We start from the raw sequence: 17,673 nt of genomic DNA on the forward strand, positions 1-17,673 counted from the left end.
GCTAATCATTTTTTGGCAGCGAGTCGATTAATGGCACAACACCGGCTCGGGTTTCTCCTCCTCCTCCCTCTTTTCTTCTCCAACCTGTCGCTGGGCTGAGGCTCCATCACTTCCTAAATTGATTTTACTTGAACCTTCACTACCAAACAACTGTGAGATTTTAACACATGTGCCAGCATCAGCCTGAAGGGCCAGTTTCTTTTTTAGTCGAATTTTCTCCGCTCCTGCTTTCCGTTTTTTGATCTCCATTTTGTAAAGCTCGTCTGTCTGTTTACTGAGATTCACAAACAACTGGCGGGTGCATCAGACCTCTGGCTATTGGTCCAGCCCAGAGTGTATTGTTACCAATTGGCCAATCCACCAACTTTTACGAGGCGTCGCGTGGGGCAGCGCGGACAAGTTGTCAGCAACAACTAGAGGCCAGAAAAAAAAAAAAAAGACACCGGCCCATAAAAGATGAAAGGGTCGGCCCAGCGGGCAATTGCCCGCTATGCCCTATGGTCAGTCCAGCAGTGGCGGACCGGCACGGCAGAGGTTCGTAAATACAGACATTTGTATGATTCAGCTCTCAGAGATCACCGTGATCAACATGTTGTTAATAATTCTTGGAGAGAAATAGCTCGCACTGTCGGAAAAGACGAGGACGCTGTTAAAAATGCTGAAATACCATGTTGTAAACAGTGATTTCTACTTCTACTATGGTGTAGTGTTGGATGCATATGCTGTAGAGCTCCATGCTGCCCCGTTCAGTTTGGGAGAATATTGGCTCACCGCAGAGACGAGCCGCACAAACCATAAACGCTGCGAGTTGTGAAGCGCGTTCCAGCCGCGAGCCGCATCACCGCGCGGAAAGTGAATGCGTCAAGCATAAACCAAGCTTAACACTTTGTTGTGCCCTGGGCAAAAATATTCAAGGGCCCCATCATCACGACCCAAGGATCACCATAATATGGTCACATACAGAATATTTTACTGTAATATGCAGTAAATATACTCAATACTTGAATGCCTGACATCACGTAACCCGCTCAGGGTAACCTTTGACCCACCTCGTGTGGACTGACCAATGAGGAGAGGGTCTTACCTTGAGGCCCTCTCTTCATTGGTCAGTCTGCATGAGACTGACTCTCAGCTGACGTTCAGTCATAGGCAGCGAAGCGTCTCTGTGCAGCGCAAAAGCCCGGGTGGGCAGTTTGTTTAATATAGGGTGACCATATTTCCATTTCCAAACAAGAGGACAGGGGATCTGTGCCTATGACATCACACTATGGCAACACCACACAAACCACGTTGGGACCCATTTTTTTGTAAGAACTAAATTAATATCAGATTCTGCCAATAAAAGGGCTCTAAAACAATTCATATGTAAATATTTAGCATATTTATTGCAAAATCTCATTTTTCTGCTTTAGTGCTGCAACAAGGTTTTATTAATAATAAATTATACCTTTTGTTTTACTACAGCATCGGTACGCTTCTTGTGCACAGATTATTAAGGATGATTGTTTCAGCTGTGAGATTAGACGATAGGATCAATGATAAAATAAGTTGTCCCACACTCCATGGGAACTTTCAGAGAATCCACAAATAGTGGCTTTCAAATGGTTTTGTTACTTTTTGCAAGTTTAGAAAAGAAGCAGATGAGACGGCTTGTCTGATAATTTAGTTTTTCATCTGATAATATTAGAACATGTCAGTAATGTCTGAGGGGCTTTTATAAACACTGTATAACTAATACTACTGGAGAGGGTATGAATTACACAGAGGCTTCTGGGGAGCCCAGTTTTGGGGTGGTGGTGGTGGTGGTGTGTGTGTGTGTGTGTGTGTGTGGGGGGGGGGGGTCATTTTGCCTTGGCCCCCAAAATGCCTTGAAACGGCCCTGGGTGTGTGACTGAGTGTTGAAGGTGATCTGAATTGTATCAGATGTATAAATATGACATGTGTATAACTTATTGTTTTATACAGGTAAAAATGTGTCGTGGAGATAAATCTACCTACATTTTACTTTTCAACACTTAGTTTTGTTTTCTTGTTTTTATTTAACTATTTCCTGTCCTGTCTGTCTCTCATCTTCCTGCATCTCCTCTAAACTCTCCAGAAAATCTGCTGCCTGGATTCTTACTTTTTCACCTCATCAGTTACTTTTGAGCAGATCAAAGGGATCTCCTGAACACAAAGCGGAGAGCGCGTTTCGATGCTGCGTCAGTGAGGTGAAATCACCGCAGCACAGGTGATAAGCTCCGCAGTAGCAGAGCGCTACAGGCACAAATAAGACAGAAAGTAGAGAACATGTGCGGACATGAACAATCGTGGGTTAATTATAGTTTTTTGGTTGCGCCACTTTGAGAATGGACCGTGCGCTGGACGCAACAGCCTGGAGCGCTGCGCAATAACGCGCTGTGCCGCTCTCTGTGCTCTCTGCTCAAAAGAGTCCATAAATGATGTAATATAGGTAGAAAACGTTTTTCCAGCTCCCCTGGATGTGTAGGCTATCCAGCTCCCCCATAATTCGATCCCTGCTCCTGGATGAAAAGCCGGACATTTTCATCAATACAAGAACCCCCAGTCCGGACGCCCGGACAGAGTGAAAAGTTGACACAGTCCATCTCCTTTCCTTTTTGCATTGTTTTCTCTCTGTAAACATGTTGTTAACTTGCTTTGCACATCTTCTAACTGAAATCTGTCTTCATCATATATATATTATTTTTTTCATAAGCTTGCGTTTGGTGCCCCTCCCCCGGCGTGGTGCCCTACGCGCTATGCGTGGTGTGCGTGTGCGGAGCGCCGGCGCTGGCTGCTATGGCCCCCAGACTCAGGAACTCTCTCCCCCTGAGCCTGAGATCAGTGGACTCAGTGGTCTCCTTCAAAAAGCAGCTGAAGACTCACTTGTTCAAGCTGGCTTTTGTATGACCTTTTTCACCACTCTCTTTATTCTGCTCTCCCCACCTATTCCACCTTCCTCAGGATCCACTGATTTCCCTCTTTCCTGTTCACTTTCTCTCTTTCTTGACATTTTTTTAACCGCAATTGCCTATTTTTGCTCATTTTAAAGATATTTTTAAACATTTTCCAAATGCTTTTTGATATTTTTACATTTTTTGTTTTTGTGAAGCGCCTCGTGATTTTTTATTTTGAGAGGCGCTATAGAAATGATACTTTCTTCTTCTTCTTCTTCTTTGGATCTAAAAAAAGACATTTTTAATTAGTTGACTTACTTTTAAACTTGAAATTTGCCCCCGAAGTAACTGTCGGCTTCCGATTCGCCATCCTTTTGAACAGTGGCGGGCGGTGCATTCCACCCCTGGGCCTTCAGTGATTTCCTATTCAGTCCAATCTAAATTAACACACCTTAAAATACCATCAATAGGACATCACAGCTGGAGAAACCTCTCTCTCTCTCTCACACACACACACACACACACACACACACACACACACACACCAGTGGCTGGGCAAGACGTCATTTCCTGAGCCTTTAAAATCAAGCTCGCATTCCCAATTGAGAGTAGGAAACTAAGACCACGGATACTGTCAAATCTCAAAAATGAAAGATGGGTTTAAAAGATGGGACAATAAAATAAATAAGTAAAGCAAACACATTATTTGCATTTGTTTTGGAGAAAATTGCACCGCGAAACAATTGAACATGTTGGCGCAGCTGCACACACCACGTTATACACAATATAAATTGCATAGAAACAACACGTAGAATTATTTCATTTAGCCATTTTATTTCGTTAACATTTATTATTAACAAAATGAAATGACAAAACATTAAAAAATACTTTCTACTCACCAACATAAATGTCCAGCATGGATCTCCTCCTCTCCTGCTCATTTGAAAATAAAATCCATCCTTCTTTCTTTCCTCAGGAAAACCTCAATGGCTCTGTACAGTTCATCTGTGCGCTTCAGGTCCATGAGTGGATCCTTTTCTATGGACATGGAGGCTAATGCTGAAAGACGTGTCTGCCCGGTCGTGTTTCTGACGTACATTTTAACGCGCTTTAATGCTACCAAATCCATCTGATGTGAGCAACAGGCATTCCCGGCAGAATAACCTGCAGCGGTTCTCTGAAGCTGTTTGCCATGGGTACCGTTCATAGTTGCTTGCCGGAAAATGAAGAACAAATCCTTTCCCCTGCTGGGACAAGCCAGCCAGCGTTGGAGTCGGACGACCTGTTCTCACAAGATCCATTTTTTCTTGAAAGGTCCGTCTGGAAAATGGTGTGGCAAGTAAATCTGCAACCAAGTCGGTCTCTTCTCCTCTTTCAGCCATCATGTGTTCAAAAATAAACCAATAGCTGCCTATAGATACAAATCTCTGTGTTTAGTTTTGATATTTTGCTTCATGCCGCTAGAAAAGTTCTAACTACTGCTTATCCAATCACAGGATGCGTTCATGTCAACTTTTGCGTGAGGCCAGCTAGCTGGCCTGAGCCACGCTGACTCGTGAGCTGATTGGCTATCGCAACTGGCTCGTCTCTGTTCACTTACAGCAGACAGTGGGCTTCTCGATTGATTCTGAAGGCCTAGAGCAGACTTAATCTGCCTGAAAACACAAGCTAGCTTAAATCTTATTGGATAACACCCAGCCTTGGTATTTTAACACTGGAAGCAGCGCAGCCAAGTGGGCATAATAGGATATAAAGAAAATAGACCAGTGAACATTTTTTTAATTTAAAAATATTTACCAAAGGGAAAAAAATACATTTACGTTTTTGAGTATGTTTAGGCCAGCAGAGAAGGCTTTGCTGGCCCTGACTGCCCACCACTGCTTTTGAATATAACGCGGTGTGTTCTGGGTAATTTTTGACCAAGGCTAGGCTACAAGACACCTCCCGTGTATCATCGCTAAGCTAGCAAAACAGCTAACAAACGGAGAACACACGCCTCGGTAGAACATGAACATTGGAACACGTCTTGGCGGCTCCCGTTGACATATCTCCTAGGCAACCGGGGCGGGGCCAAGACATCAAGGCAAGGTTCCTTGGCATTGAGAAACACCTGGAGACTTCCTGAGGAGCTAACATAACGTTGGTGCTTGGTGAACTCACAAGCTACCCCCCTTGGTAGATTCCCACATATTTTCTGTTCCGATTCAGAGACACACACAAACATGCAAGACAGCGCCTGTTACCAAAGCATTTGTACTGATGGGGTCCACACAAACACAGGAGCAAGGTGGAAGAAAGAGCAAGAGTGTATTAACTAGAAGTTAAAGATCAACAGGAGGTGAGAGGAGAAGCCATAACCAACAGAAGGATGATGGGGGGGTAAATGAGAAAAACACCTGCTGAGTGAGCGATGGATAATGGTTATAAAGGAGGCAAGGCAGAGCAGAGGAAGGACAGGGAGACACCAGTAATTAGATCATGAGCAGCATCACACCTGAGATAATGAGACAGTTTATATTCTAGTGCAGTTTTCACCTCAGTGAGACCATCATAGACCTTCACCCTCGAGTAAAAGACCAGAAGGCTTTCTGTTCTTCTTTTCTAAATTAACTCATAATCTGGTGTTTGTCTCCTGTGCATTAAAGAAGAATTCACCCACACATTCGGTTTGGAGATTACTTTCTTTACTGCTTAAATTTCTTCATTCCCTCTGTAGAAGCAGATATTTAGCATAATTTTTGCTCTATAGCTTCTGGTAATTTCTTATGTGCCAGTATCGATTTTATAATGATACAACATCCTTTCTATGTTAACATTCTCCTGTTTCTAATCATTTTGTAGCACATAAAAAACCTAAAGTCATGTTCTAAAGCTATGCATTTATTCACTTTGACCAGAGTTTTTGTCTTCTAGGGTAACCATGCCATAAATATGTCCACTCTGATTATTTTTCCTGATTAAAGTAATACATCAAAACCTAGAAACTATGTCTTTAAAAAACTAAATATAATTGTTTAAACCACCTTTACTTCTGCATGATGTAACTTCAGCATGAAATCTAGAAGTTGAAACAGCAAACCATTAACTCAGGGGCAGATCTACGGGGAGGGCAACTGCCCCCCACTGTAAAGCCTTGCCTTTTTTCTAAGCCAAGCAAGTTTATAAAATTTGCAAAACTACTTTTAATAGTCAACACTGTAGAGAGTCACATGCCCCAGGCTAATCTAGGAGGTTGCAGGGACTCAAATATGTTGGGATACAGAATGAAGGCAGTTTGGCAATTCACTGGTTTATTTATGCTTTTTTCAATGTTTCTTTTTAGGTTCCTGTTCTGTTGTCAAAAATACAGATGGGTTTAGGGAAAGCAATAATGAAAATAACAAATACAACTTACTTTCATTAAGTTAGATGCCAAAAGAACTGAAACACACAAACTTACTTCTGACACCATAACAAGCATCATATAAAGGCTACGCTATTTTTAGAACCTTTTGAGTTACCAATTTCTAAATTTCCAATCATATGTCAGTTAAAAACTAAACAAAACAAGCTAATATCATTTTGAATCTGCAAACTCAAATTGGAATTAACCCTGACCCCAATGGTCACAAATTCAAATAATTTACAGGTAGCGTTTATTAAACTTTGAGCACTTCCTTGAAAATATCTTTTGCATCCTTGTGTGAGTTTCTGTGTGTAACTTTTATCTCATTTTCTTCTACCAGGACTTTGTCCACGAGTTGCTGGGTAGGATAAGGGGAATGAGAAAACTCAGCGCTCCAAGCAAGAAGGCCCTATAATGGCTTTTGTTGGCCAATCATCAACCATATACAATGTCACTGCAGCTCCGCCTACTTTATACACTCAGTACGTGCCGTCATCACACCGGATAATTCATCCAAACAATAGTGGCTGACCTGCAACCTGCAAAGCATTCAACATCAAATCCAAGAATTAGCACTAGTTATTGGTATCACACGCACAAACAAGAGGTATAAAAACATTTTACCTGAATGTGCCAGAAAATAAAACTGTGCTTTAGCCTGAATATGAACCCTTAATTATACATCACAAGGTCATGTTTAAAAAAAAATGGGCAAATCTCATAAATGGGGTTGAAAAATAGTTGCAGTAAGTCTAAAATTAGCTGTAGCCCTATGTAAACACTGTGCTTTATGATGTTGTTTTCAATTGGGGTTATCTGTTGTTACGTCTTTTTCTAAATAAAATGTGTGTCACCATTTATTGTTCATGTGAATGAAATGTTTTGATTTTTTATGACTTCCTTCCCTTTATTATGGCAACACGTACTTAAATGAGGGGGTGGGGTGGTTTGATTTCAAAGCACAACATGTTAAATGCATCTGTTCTGTCTGTTTGTGATGTTTAAACGCTGGAGAAAAAAGAAGAGACATTTTTGCAAACCTATAGCTAAAATACTGTTAATGTTTTTGATGGTTACCCATTATTCTGTATGTTTTGCCACAGCAAGGCATGATGGGTGCTGTAGTTCTCCAGGAGGCTACAAAAACCTCAATGATTGGCAGCTTTTCACTGATTGTGTTTCATGGCCGTCTGATGATCTTTCAGGTTTAAACACAAAGACCTGACCTTGTCGTTGTTTTGTTGACTTCTGCTGGCTTGTTTCTCTGACAGAGGGTGATGTTGCCTATAAGAACTTTCAGACCTTTTTTTTTTGTTTGTTTTATTCTGCACCAAACCTCAACAACTGATGTCCTAGAAATAAACATGTCAGGTCAGGACCTGAAATGTCGACACTTCCTCCTTTTATGTTTAATATATGAAGGCGTGACAAAAGTAACGTATTCTAAATGTCCATTTAAAAAAAAGACTGTTTGTTGAAGTGATAGCTCAGGTAAAAGTTCAATTAACTCTTTTTGGAGCGTTGGTATTTTAACTCTGATTTAGTGTTAAAAACAAACTTTTGTGGAGTTGACGATTTAACACCGATGTTAGAGGTAAAATAGTAACTCTAACACTAGTGTTAAATTGTCAATTCCAGATGACACTTGTTTTTAACTCATGTCAGTGTTACATATCAATTATATAACTCTTTTTGGTGTTAAATTAAATCTACACTTGCTTAACACCCCAAATTTAACGCTTTAAATTTTGCTGTGGATGGTATAATGTTGACAATACATGATTTTTTTTTTTTTTTTTGCTAAGCCAGCCTCCCTGTTCCATAGAGCTCCGGACCCCACGTGACTCTCAGTTAGTGGACGCCATTTTGGCATGCAAAAAAGGTAAACAAACACGGATGTAACCATGAACATGAACGGGATCCGCTTGGATTTTACTTCGTCGGAGTTTTCTTCACACTTTAAAACAGAAGAAATCGTTTTATATAGTCAGAAATTAAATAGACTAAACATCTCCGACCCTTACCGTGCCCCTGGGATACTTTTTAAAAACGCCAGAAGTCGTAGCGGACTTCTTACCGGCACAACACCGGACCTGGCCGGGGAAACCCCTTGGGATTCCCCCGGCCGGAGGAGCTGGGGAGAAGGTCTGGGACTCTCAACTCTACTGCCCGCTCCGACGCCAGAAGCTGTCGGAGCGGACCGGCACAGCACCGGACCTGACCGGGGAACCCCTTGGGATTTACCCGGAGGAGCTGGCTCCGGCGGCTGGGGAGAGGGAAGTCACGCTACTGCCCCAGCAACCCGACTCCGGATACGCGGATGAAAATGGATGGATGGACGGACAAATAACAGATTTACATGTAAGTAGTCTCGGTGACACAGATAATAGCAATCCAAAGTGCTTTTTATGTGTGATCTGATCAACCATTGCTTAAAAATTAAATACGGCTTAGCCGGTTAAATGCTGTGATCATAAAACACGTAAACGGCAGCACGCAGAACTCACGAGGCAACGTTTTACGTGACGTTTACTTGCTGCTATGAGTAATAAGACAGAAAAAGCCACGCCAAAATAAGTTTAGGAAGCCCACTAAGAATCATAATAAAAGCATTTAAAATAAATACCATACACAGTTGAGGAAACGTTGGTTTAAGTACCTGATATGAAGCGGTCGCTGCATAAGCGAAAACCTTTACTCTCGGGATCCCACAGCTTCATTTTAGCCCGGTCACTAGCGCGTTTTATTACAATGCTCCAACGTTTGCGGCGCTCCGGATCTTGGGGAATCCTGTAGATGACTCATTCCTTACGTTGTCCGCGTCTGTTCTGCATCCTGGGGCACAACAGGAATCTACCATATTTCCCGTTTGATTGAGTTTTCCGACAATAGTAAATAGTCCAGCTGCCGGCTTCTGCATGCCAATATGGCGCCGTTTCGATTTGAACTGTTGCATGCCGGGAGAAGTGACGTCAACTCCCGGAGCTCTATAGAGCCCCATGGAGTCCGAGTGGAGTACCACTCAGCATTAACCAGCAGCGTTCAACATCTGCTAACCACAGAGCGTGTGTGTGTTTTAGTCCTTCTCAAAAAGTTAGCATTTGTGATAAAGTTCATTATTGTCTGTAATGTACTGATAAGCATTAGACTTTCATATATATCAGATTCATTACACACAACTGAAGTAGTTCAAGCCTTTTATTGTTTCTAAAATTGATGATTTTGGCGTACAGCTCATGAAAACCCAAAATTCCTATGTCAAAAAATTTGCATGAAAAGGTTCTCTAAACGAGCTATTAACCTAATCATCTGAATCAACTAATTAACATTAAACACCTGCAAAAGATTCACGAGGCTTTTAAAAACTCCCCGCCTGGTTCATTACTAAAAAAATCATGGGTAAGACTGCCGACCTGACTGCTGTCCAGAAAGCCATCATTGACACCCTCAAGCAAGAGGGTAAGACACAGAAAGAAATTTCTGAAGGAATAGGCTGTTCCCAGAGTGCTGTATCAAGGCACCTCAGTGGGAAGTCTGTGGGAAGGAAAAAGTGTGGCAGAAAACGCTGCACAACGAGAAGAGGTGACCGAACCCTGAGGAAGATTGTGGAGAAGGACTGATTCCAGACCTTAGGGGACCTGCAGAAGCAGTGGACTGAGTCTGGACTAGAAACATCCAGAGCCACCGTGTACAGGCGTGTGCAGGAAATGGGCTACAGGTGCCGCATTCCCCAGGTCAAGCCACTTTTGAACCAGAAACAGCGGCAGAAGTGCCTGACCTGGGCTACAGAGAAGCAGCACTGGGGTCCAAAGTACTTTGTTCGGATAAAAGCAAATTTTGCATGTCATTTGGAAATCAAGGTGCCAGAGTCTGGAGGAAGACTGGGCAGAGAGAAATGCCAAAATGCCTGAAGTCCAGTGTCAAGTACCCACAGTTAGTAATGGTCTGGGGTGCCATGTCAGCTGCTGGTGTTGGTCCAATGTGCTTTATCAAGGGCAGGGTCAATGCAGCAAGCTATCAGGAGATTTTGGAGCACTTCATGCTTCCATCTGCTGAAAAGCTTTATGGAGATGAAGATTTCATTTTCCAGCATGACCTGGCACCTGCTCACAGTGCCAACACCACTGGTAAATAGTTTACTGACCATGGTATTACTGTGCTCAACTGGCCTGCCAACTCTCCTGACCTGAACCCCGTAGAGAATCTGTGGGATATTGTGAAGAGAAAGTTGAGAGACGCAAGACCCAACACTCTGGATGAGCTTAAGGCCGCTATCGAAGCATCCTGGGCCTCCACAACACCTCAGCAGTGCCACAGGCTGATTGCCTCCATGCCACGCCGCATTGAAGCAGTCATTTCTGCAAAAGGATTCCCGACCAAGTATTGAGTGCATAACTGAACATAATTATTTGAAGGTTGACTTTTTTTTGTATTAAAAACACTTTTATTGGTCGGATGAAATATGCTAATTTTTTGACATAGGAATTTTTAGCTGTACACTAAAATCATCAATATTAGAAACAACAAAAGGCTTGAACTACTTCAGTTGTGTGTAATCAATCTAATATATATGAAAGTCTAATATTTACCCTAACCTAACCCTAACCCTTATCTTTTTTTCCCAAGGCTCTTTGTCCTGTCTGCCCACAGAGCGCTTCTCTGCATTTCTTCTGAAAAACTCTATTTTTACTAACCATGGATTTGATAAACTGGTCATTCAATGCGACTGATAAGATTTTTTCAACAATGAGAACGGAGCAGGGGGCTCCCACATGTCCGCAGTGGACACACCCAGCGGGGTATATGCTGGATTCATGGAGGGAGTGGAAGATCATATGCCTCTCCCAGCTGTCCATTGAGGATGTCGAAGACGTGTGGATATTCGGCCTGATGATCACTGGATGTCTCCTGATTGGAGTGGGAGGATATCTGGTTTTCTGGAAATTTGGGAAGACGGGAGCGATTGGAGGGCGACCCGCACCCACGGAAAGCACCGTCCATGTGGAGACTTCTCAGACTGGGACGTTACTCGAGGTGAATGGTAAGCTGGACAATGTTCTAGCTGCGATACCGGTATTAGTGCGCAAAATGGATGTCATCTCGGAGAGGGTCACCGGACGGTATTGTCAGGTTTAAAAACCCAAAATTGGCTTCACTGAAGGACTGGAATGATCAGTTTAAAGACTGAACGCAGAGAGGAAAATTATCTCAGCCTGACCCAAACAAATTCTTGTTATCTGAATCTGACGCCCTGGTAGCCTTGAGCGGCAAGCAACAACCCCCCACGAAGGAATGCAGACAGACAGATGCTGTTGTTGCTATGCAAAAACACCTCAGACAGAAATGCAACAGACTTCAGACATCACACAACATAAGTGTCCACTAGGTGGGGAGGTAGGGTTGGGGACTCTCCACACATCAGTGCATGCAGCCGCGATAAGCAGCGCTCGTCACCTCCGTTTGGACAGGGGAAGGAGAGGAGGGGTAAGAGAGCAGGGTGACTCCGGGAAATGATTCAACGGCCTTCACCGGTTGCAGTCCCGCCCAGGCAGGGATAGGGAGACAGAGTTGCCATGGCAACGGGAGCATTCCACATTTCTTCTGAGGGGGGAGTATTCACTTCAGGCTCAAGGGCACCAGGTTCAGATACGAACTTGTTTTGGGGCCAGGCAGAGATAATTTCCTCTCTGTCTTAAAGTTCTGTTGGTCTCCAACCCATCTAAATCCAATAATGGCATAATTAATCTATCCCAATCTGTGCTGATCCGTCACTCTATCCTTGATGGCATCAACCTTCTGTGCCAGAGTCTGAATCTCAGCCAAAGTTCCAAGCTTACGACTCATCTTGACAACAATGAGTTTGTGCATTCACTGATCTGATTGATGAGCTAACGGCTAGTCTGAACATTTAAGCACAAACTACCATGAAATGTGTCTGACTGGTTTGGTTAAACATGGCAGCAATCTACTTTGGGCTTGGTCTTGCACACACTAGCTGACATTTAGCCATATTTGAACTCTTATTTCTCCACAGTGAGGCTGTTTGAATAATTATCCAAAACAAGTTCAATTTTAATAACTTTTACATGAAATCCCACTTCAAGAAATCAGGAAATTTCCTTTAAAGCCTTTGTAGACTGCAAAACCCATGTTTTAATCCAATTTTTTAAGGAAGCAGATTCATTTTTTTACATTTTGAAAGCCTCCTCTGTACCAACAACACTGAAAAGCTCCGATACAATCACACCTCTGTTACAAACTTGGGTGTAGTTTCATTTTCAATAGTGAACTTATTGAAGCTGGGCAGACCTGAACCTCCAATGTGACACCAACCTTCAGCTGCCTCAAAGAAAAACAGAAAGGTGTGTTTTTGTGAACATCTGTGAAACACCCATCTTGCATGCTAACAACAGAGAGAAAACATTCATGAAGAATATATAACATCCCTATAATAAAGCAAAAAAAGAAATGTTTTCATGTTTTTGCCTCTAATGTACGCCTTTGTAGATCCTTTTCTATTGAGATGACGTGAGTTCACGTTGGAGAGAATTCAGGAAATTTATAAATGGTGCTGTTTTGATGCTCTTCCCAGACATTTTGGTTTTTAAAAAAAGCGTTTTCACTGTCAAATGATGCCAGAGAACTGTGTTTGAAAGAAACGTGTCCGTCTAAAATGGCACCATCTTTGTACGTCTTTTTCTAAGTTACGACCGGCCTGCTTAAGTGTCATCTCAACGAGGGATTGATTGCTGAAGAGATCAGACAGTTTCTAATTCTGTGTCAGAAGGAAAAGATGGAGGGGAATCTATTAATGGAAAAGAAGATGATTTGTGTCAAGGTACTCTAAATAACTTCAGTTCAGGGAAAATAAAGGCTGATCTTTTAGAATTTGGGGGAATTTACGTGAGGATTATTCTAAAAGTCATACTAGAAAGCTTTACACACGAATATTTTAGGTCCACATTTTTTAGGTAGCATGTTGAGAAGAATATCTTTCTTGGCCTAAAGGTTTTTTATTTAATAAATTAAGACACTGTCCTTTAAAAAAACAAAACAAATTTATTAATGCTATTAGTAGTAGTATCAGGACTGTTCAGTTTTAAGCTGGCGTTTAGTTTCTGTACATCCACAAGTATTCTTATTTCTAAAATGTAATGTGGTGTGTGGTTTGTTTTTGCTGAAAATAAAATGCAGAATAACTTTGTATTGTTTTAAGAAATGTCTGTTTTTGTGTTATTTTTCATTAAAGACTAAAAGTGAGTAAGGTTTAGGGGCAAACAGGTTATTTCTTACTGAGAATAACTTATGTGCTCAAATTTTTCCTTTCCAAATGAACCCAAACAAAAATTCTCCATGGTTGTTTCTTATTAGTAAGAAAACTGTAAAAAAAAGAAAATTCAAAAGCTGAGAATGTAAACAGGGAGATGGATAGGTAAGCTGGTGCAGGCAAGTAGAAACATAACTGATTAGAGGGAACTGTGGACAATCTTAAACAGAACATCAGCCCCAAACAAGGAAAACATTTTTCCAGAACATTTCTAAAGAAAAAAGATTTGTGTTGATGTAGAAATAAAACGAGTGATAATGCATAATCTATTCACAGGGATGAAGAAATCACATTGATTCTCATGCTAAATGTGATCCAGGTGTCATAAAAGTTGGGAAAAGGTCTCGTTGTGAAATGTAAAGGTCAAATTCAACGACATCTTGTATGTTATAGAGGTCAATCAGTATTGGTTTTTCTATTGCCAATAGCGATATCTAATGCCGGTTTTTATGGGCCGATTTTCATGGACGATCTCTTGGCATTTTCTACCTTATTTTCATGCTAAAATGTCACCAATAACATGCACAACATGCAAGTTGATGCCACTCAGAAAAAATTCAGAGGTCCTTCACTTAGAAAACATGTTTTACTGATTTTTGAAAATGATTGGTAATTCTGAGTTTTCATGCAGGCTGAACATGAAAATAGTCTTCTACACCCATCTCCTGCATTAGCTTTTAACAGAAAACAGAAAGTGAAACGTTAGGATTTAAAAATCCTAACAGATCTATGTCACACTGCCACTTAACATTCATAGACTCACTCATCTCAACCTCACGATGGGGAAGGCTGTTGCTGGTTTTGCGTCCAGGAAACAGCAGTCTGGACAAGTAGAAGCTAACAGTTAGCATTAGCAACTCTACAACACAGCAGAACTTCTTCAGACTTGAGTTATTTGTGGAGAAAAAACATCAGTGTTCCAAAGCATACAAAGTCAGTGGTAGAGTCGAATTGCAGTTAGCCAATCAAAGGCAAGATGTCCAAATGTCAGGAAATAAGATCCTGTAGTCTGAAGCTACTTTTTCCTCTTGCTGAATTCTCTGTGCTGAAACAGGCGCACCAGAGCTTCTTTCCCCAGAGTACGACTTACAAAGCATTCCTTCCTACAATAGACCACTGCAAATGTATTAAAAATACAAGTTTTACCGTCTACGGCTGGAGAATACAGGAATAATTCTCCCCCTTACCTAGATGGGCTGGCGGGTGTTTCGGGATGCTAAGCGGTTACCGCCGTGCTGGAGGAGGAAACGTATGAAACGGGGTTCTCATGGGGGACGGCTTGTCAGGTGGAAAGCCCTGAAGAATTTTACTGGTGGTTCTCGTACGATCCTGTGGGCAGCTACAAAATTTGTGGTGCCGTGGCGAGTACTGGATCCGGTTGGCTCGTGGTTTGTCCCTGTTGCTGGCTGTCCAGGTGAATGCTGTCACGGTCAGGGCAGAGGAGGTGGAAACCAAAATGCAGAACCCAGAACGACTCGAGGCAGGAGGAGTTTTCAAAAAATCATCTTTTATTTTAAAGGAGGAGGTGCCAAAATCCAAAAGGGCACTAAAAACGAACCAAACTTAAACCTTACCAAAACAAACGGAAAACTAAATTGTGGGAACAGAACAGGAGGGCATGAGGAGGACAGAAACACGCTGACAAATTCAATGATCCAACAGACACAGAGTGACAAGACAAAGCTTATATACACAGAGAGGAGCAATTAGGGAAACAGGCAGCAGGTGTGTGGAGTGAGGGCTGGAGGGAAAGCAGGTGCATACAATTATCTAAATGGGGAACAAAACCAGAGGAGGGCAGATAAACCTAAAACTATAAAACACGGATAACTAAACTTAGGGACTGAGGGCCAATATAAACAACCAATAACTAGAGGGGTGAGGGCTGAGGAGAATAATGGGACACAGGAGGAAAACCTGGAGGGGCTGGGGAACAAAGGGACACAGAACATGACAGTACCCCCCCAAGGGCGGTTACCAGACGCACAGAACAAGAACAAGACAAAACCACAAACAAAAGACAAAGACAAAACAGGACATGAGAAACCACAGGGCGGGAGAGGAGGGACCAAACAAAAACAACCCACAAGGGTGGGCGAGGAGGGACCAGGGGACTCAGGGAGGCCGGCGACGTGGAACCAGGAGCCGGGACCAGGAGAGTATTGGGGGCCGGCGACAGGGAACCAGGAGCGGGGAACAGGTGAGTCTCAGGGGCCGGCGATGGGGAACCTGGAGCCGGGAGCATGTGAGTCTCGGGGGCCGGCGACGGGGAATCAGGAGCGGGAGCAGGTGAGTCTCGGGGGCTGGCGACGGGGAACCAGGAGCCGGGAACAGGTAGATCTAGGGATCGGGGGCTTTGGAGGAAGAAGACGAAGGGGGGACCCTAAAGGAGGATGAGGAAAGGACACAGGTAACGGGGACACATGGGACTCTGGAGACGGGGACACATGGGGCTCTGGAGACAGGGACACTGGAAACGGAGACACTGGGGGCTCTGGAGACAGGGACACTGGGGACTCTGGAGACAGGGACACTGGAGACAGGAACACTGGGGACTCTGGAGACAGGGACACTGGGGACTCTGGAGACAGGGACACTGGGGACTCTGGAGACAGGAACATAGACTCTTGTGGGGACGTAGACTCTTGTGGGGACGTAGACTCTTGAGACAGGAACTCTGGAGACAGGAACATAGACTCTTGTGGGGACATAGACTCTTGAGACAGGAACTCTGGAGACAGGAACATAGACTCTTGTGGGGACGTAGGCTCTTGCGGGGACATAGACTCTGGAGACAGGAACTCTGGAGACAGGAACATAGACTTTAGTGGGGACGTTGACTCTTGTGGGGACATAGACTCTTGAGACAGGAACTCTGGAGACAGGAACATAGACTCTTGTGGGGACGCTGAAGACTGGAACGCTGGAGACAGGGAGACGTCGACGTCAGAGCTGGTGGGGGAGACGTCGGCTTCAGAGCTGGTGGGGGAGACATCGACTTCAGAGCTGGAGGGGGAGACGTCGACTTCAGAGCTGGAGGGGGAGACGTCGACTTCAGAGCTGGAGGGGGAGACGTCGACTTCGAGTCTGGGGGCATCGACCCTTGGACTGGAGGCGTCGACTCTTGGACTGGAGACGTCGACCCTTGGACTGGAGGCGTCGACCCTGCGACTGGAGGCGTCGACCCTTGGACTGGAGGCGTCGACCCTTGGACTGGAGGCGTTGACCCTTGGACTGGAGGCATCGACCCTTGGACTGGAGTCATCCACTTCTGGCCTGGAGGCACCAGACTGGAAGGAGCCTCTTGGACAGGCTGGACCGGATCCTCTTGGATGAGCTGGACCGGAGCCTCTTGGATGGGCTGGACCGGAGCCTTGTGGAAGAGCTGGACCGGAGCCTTGTGGAAGAGCTGGACTGGAGCCTCTTGGGAGAGCTGGGCCGGAGCCTCGTGGATGGGGTCGTCCAGATGCAGTGCATCCTCCGGGACCACCGCTGGAGCAGGATGTGATGCGTCCATCGGAATAACCGCAGGAGCAGGATGTGGTGCGACCTCCGGGACCACCGCCAATGCAGGATGCAATGCGTCCTCCGGGACCACCGCCAGAGCGGGATGCGGTGCGACCTCCGGGACCACCGCCGGAGCAGGATGCGATGCGTCCTCCGGGACCACCGAGGGAGCAGGATGCGATGCGTCCTCCGGGACCACCGAGGGAGCAGGATGCGATGCGTCCTCTGGGACCACCGCTGGAGCAGGATACAATGCATCCTCCGGGACCACCGCTGGAGCAGGATGCAATGCGTCCTCCGAGACCACCGCCGGAGCAGGATGCGATGCGTTCTCCAGGACCACCGCCGGAGCAGGAGGTGATGCGTCCTCCGGGACCACCGCTGGAACAGGATGCCCAGCTCTGGCCTCAGACGACTGCTTGTGTCGATTGTGGCGTCGTCGTCAGGTGGGAGACCTCTGATCCACCAGGGGAGTGGAGGATGCTTCCTGCATGACTCCAGGTCCTGAGCGCAGACCATGAAACGAATCAACAGATCCCTCGGAGACTTGACCCACC

General features: G+C 44.4%; 1 protein-coding gene across 1 annotated transcript in view; it reads left to right on the forward strand.

Moving 5' to 3' along the window:
- Positions 1-13,486, forward strand: part of ppp1r14c (protein phosphatase 1, regulatory (inhibitor) subunit 14C) — a 48,800-nt gene extending 35,314 nt beyond the window's left edge. The window contains exon 4 of the mRNA XM_015974462.3: positions 6,623-13,486. Within this exon, the coding sequence (XP_015829948.1) occupies positions 6,623-6,697 (75 nt within the window). The 3' untranslated portion in view covers positions 6,698-13,486. The remainder of the gene's footprint in view (positions 1-6,622) is intronic.
- Positions 13,487-17,673: the final 4,187 nt, after the last annotated feature.

This window comes from Nothobranchius furzeri, chromosome 2 (assembly GCF_043380555.1).
Source record: "Nothobranchius furzeri strain GRZ-AD chromosome 2, NfurGRZ-RIMD1, whole genome shotgun sequence".
NCBI classification, from domain to species: domain Eukaryota; kingdom Metazoa; phylum Chordata; class Actinopteri; order Cyprinodontiformes; family Nothobranchiidae; genus Nothobranchius; species Nothobranchius furzeri.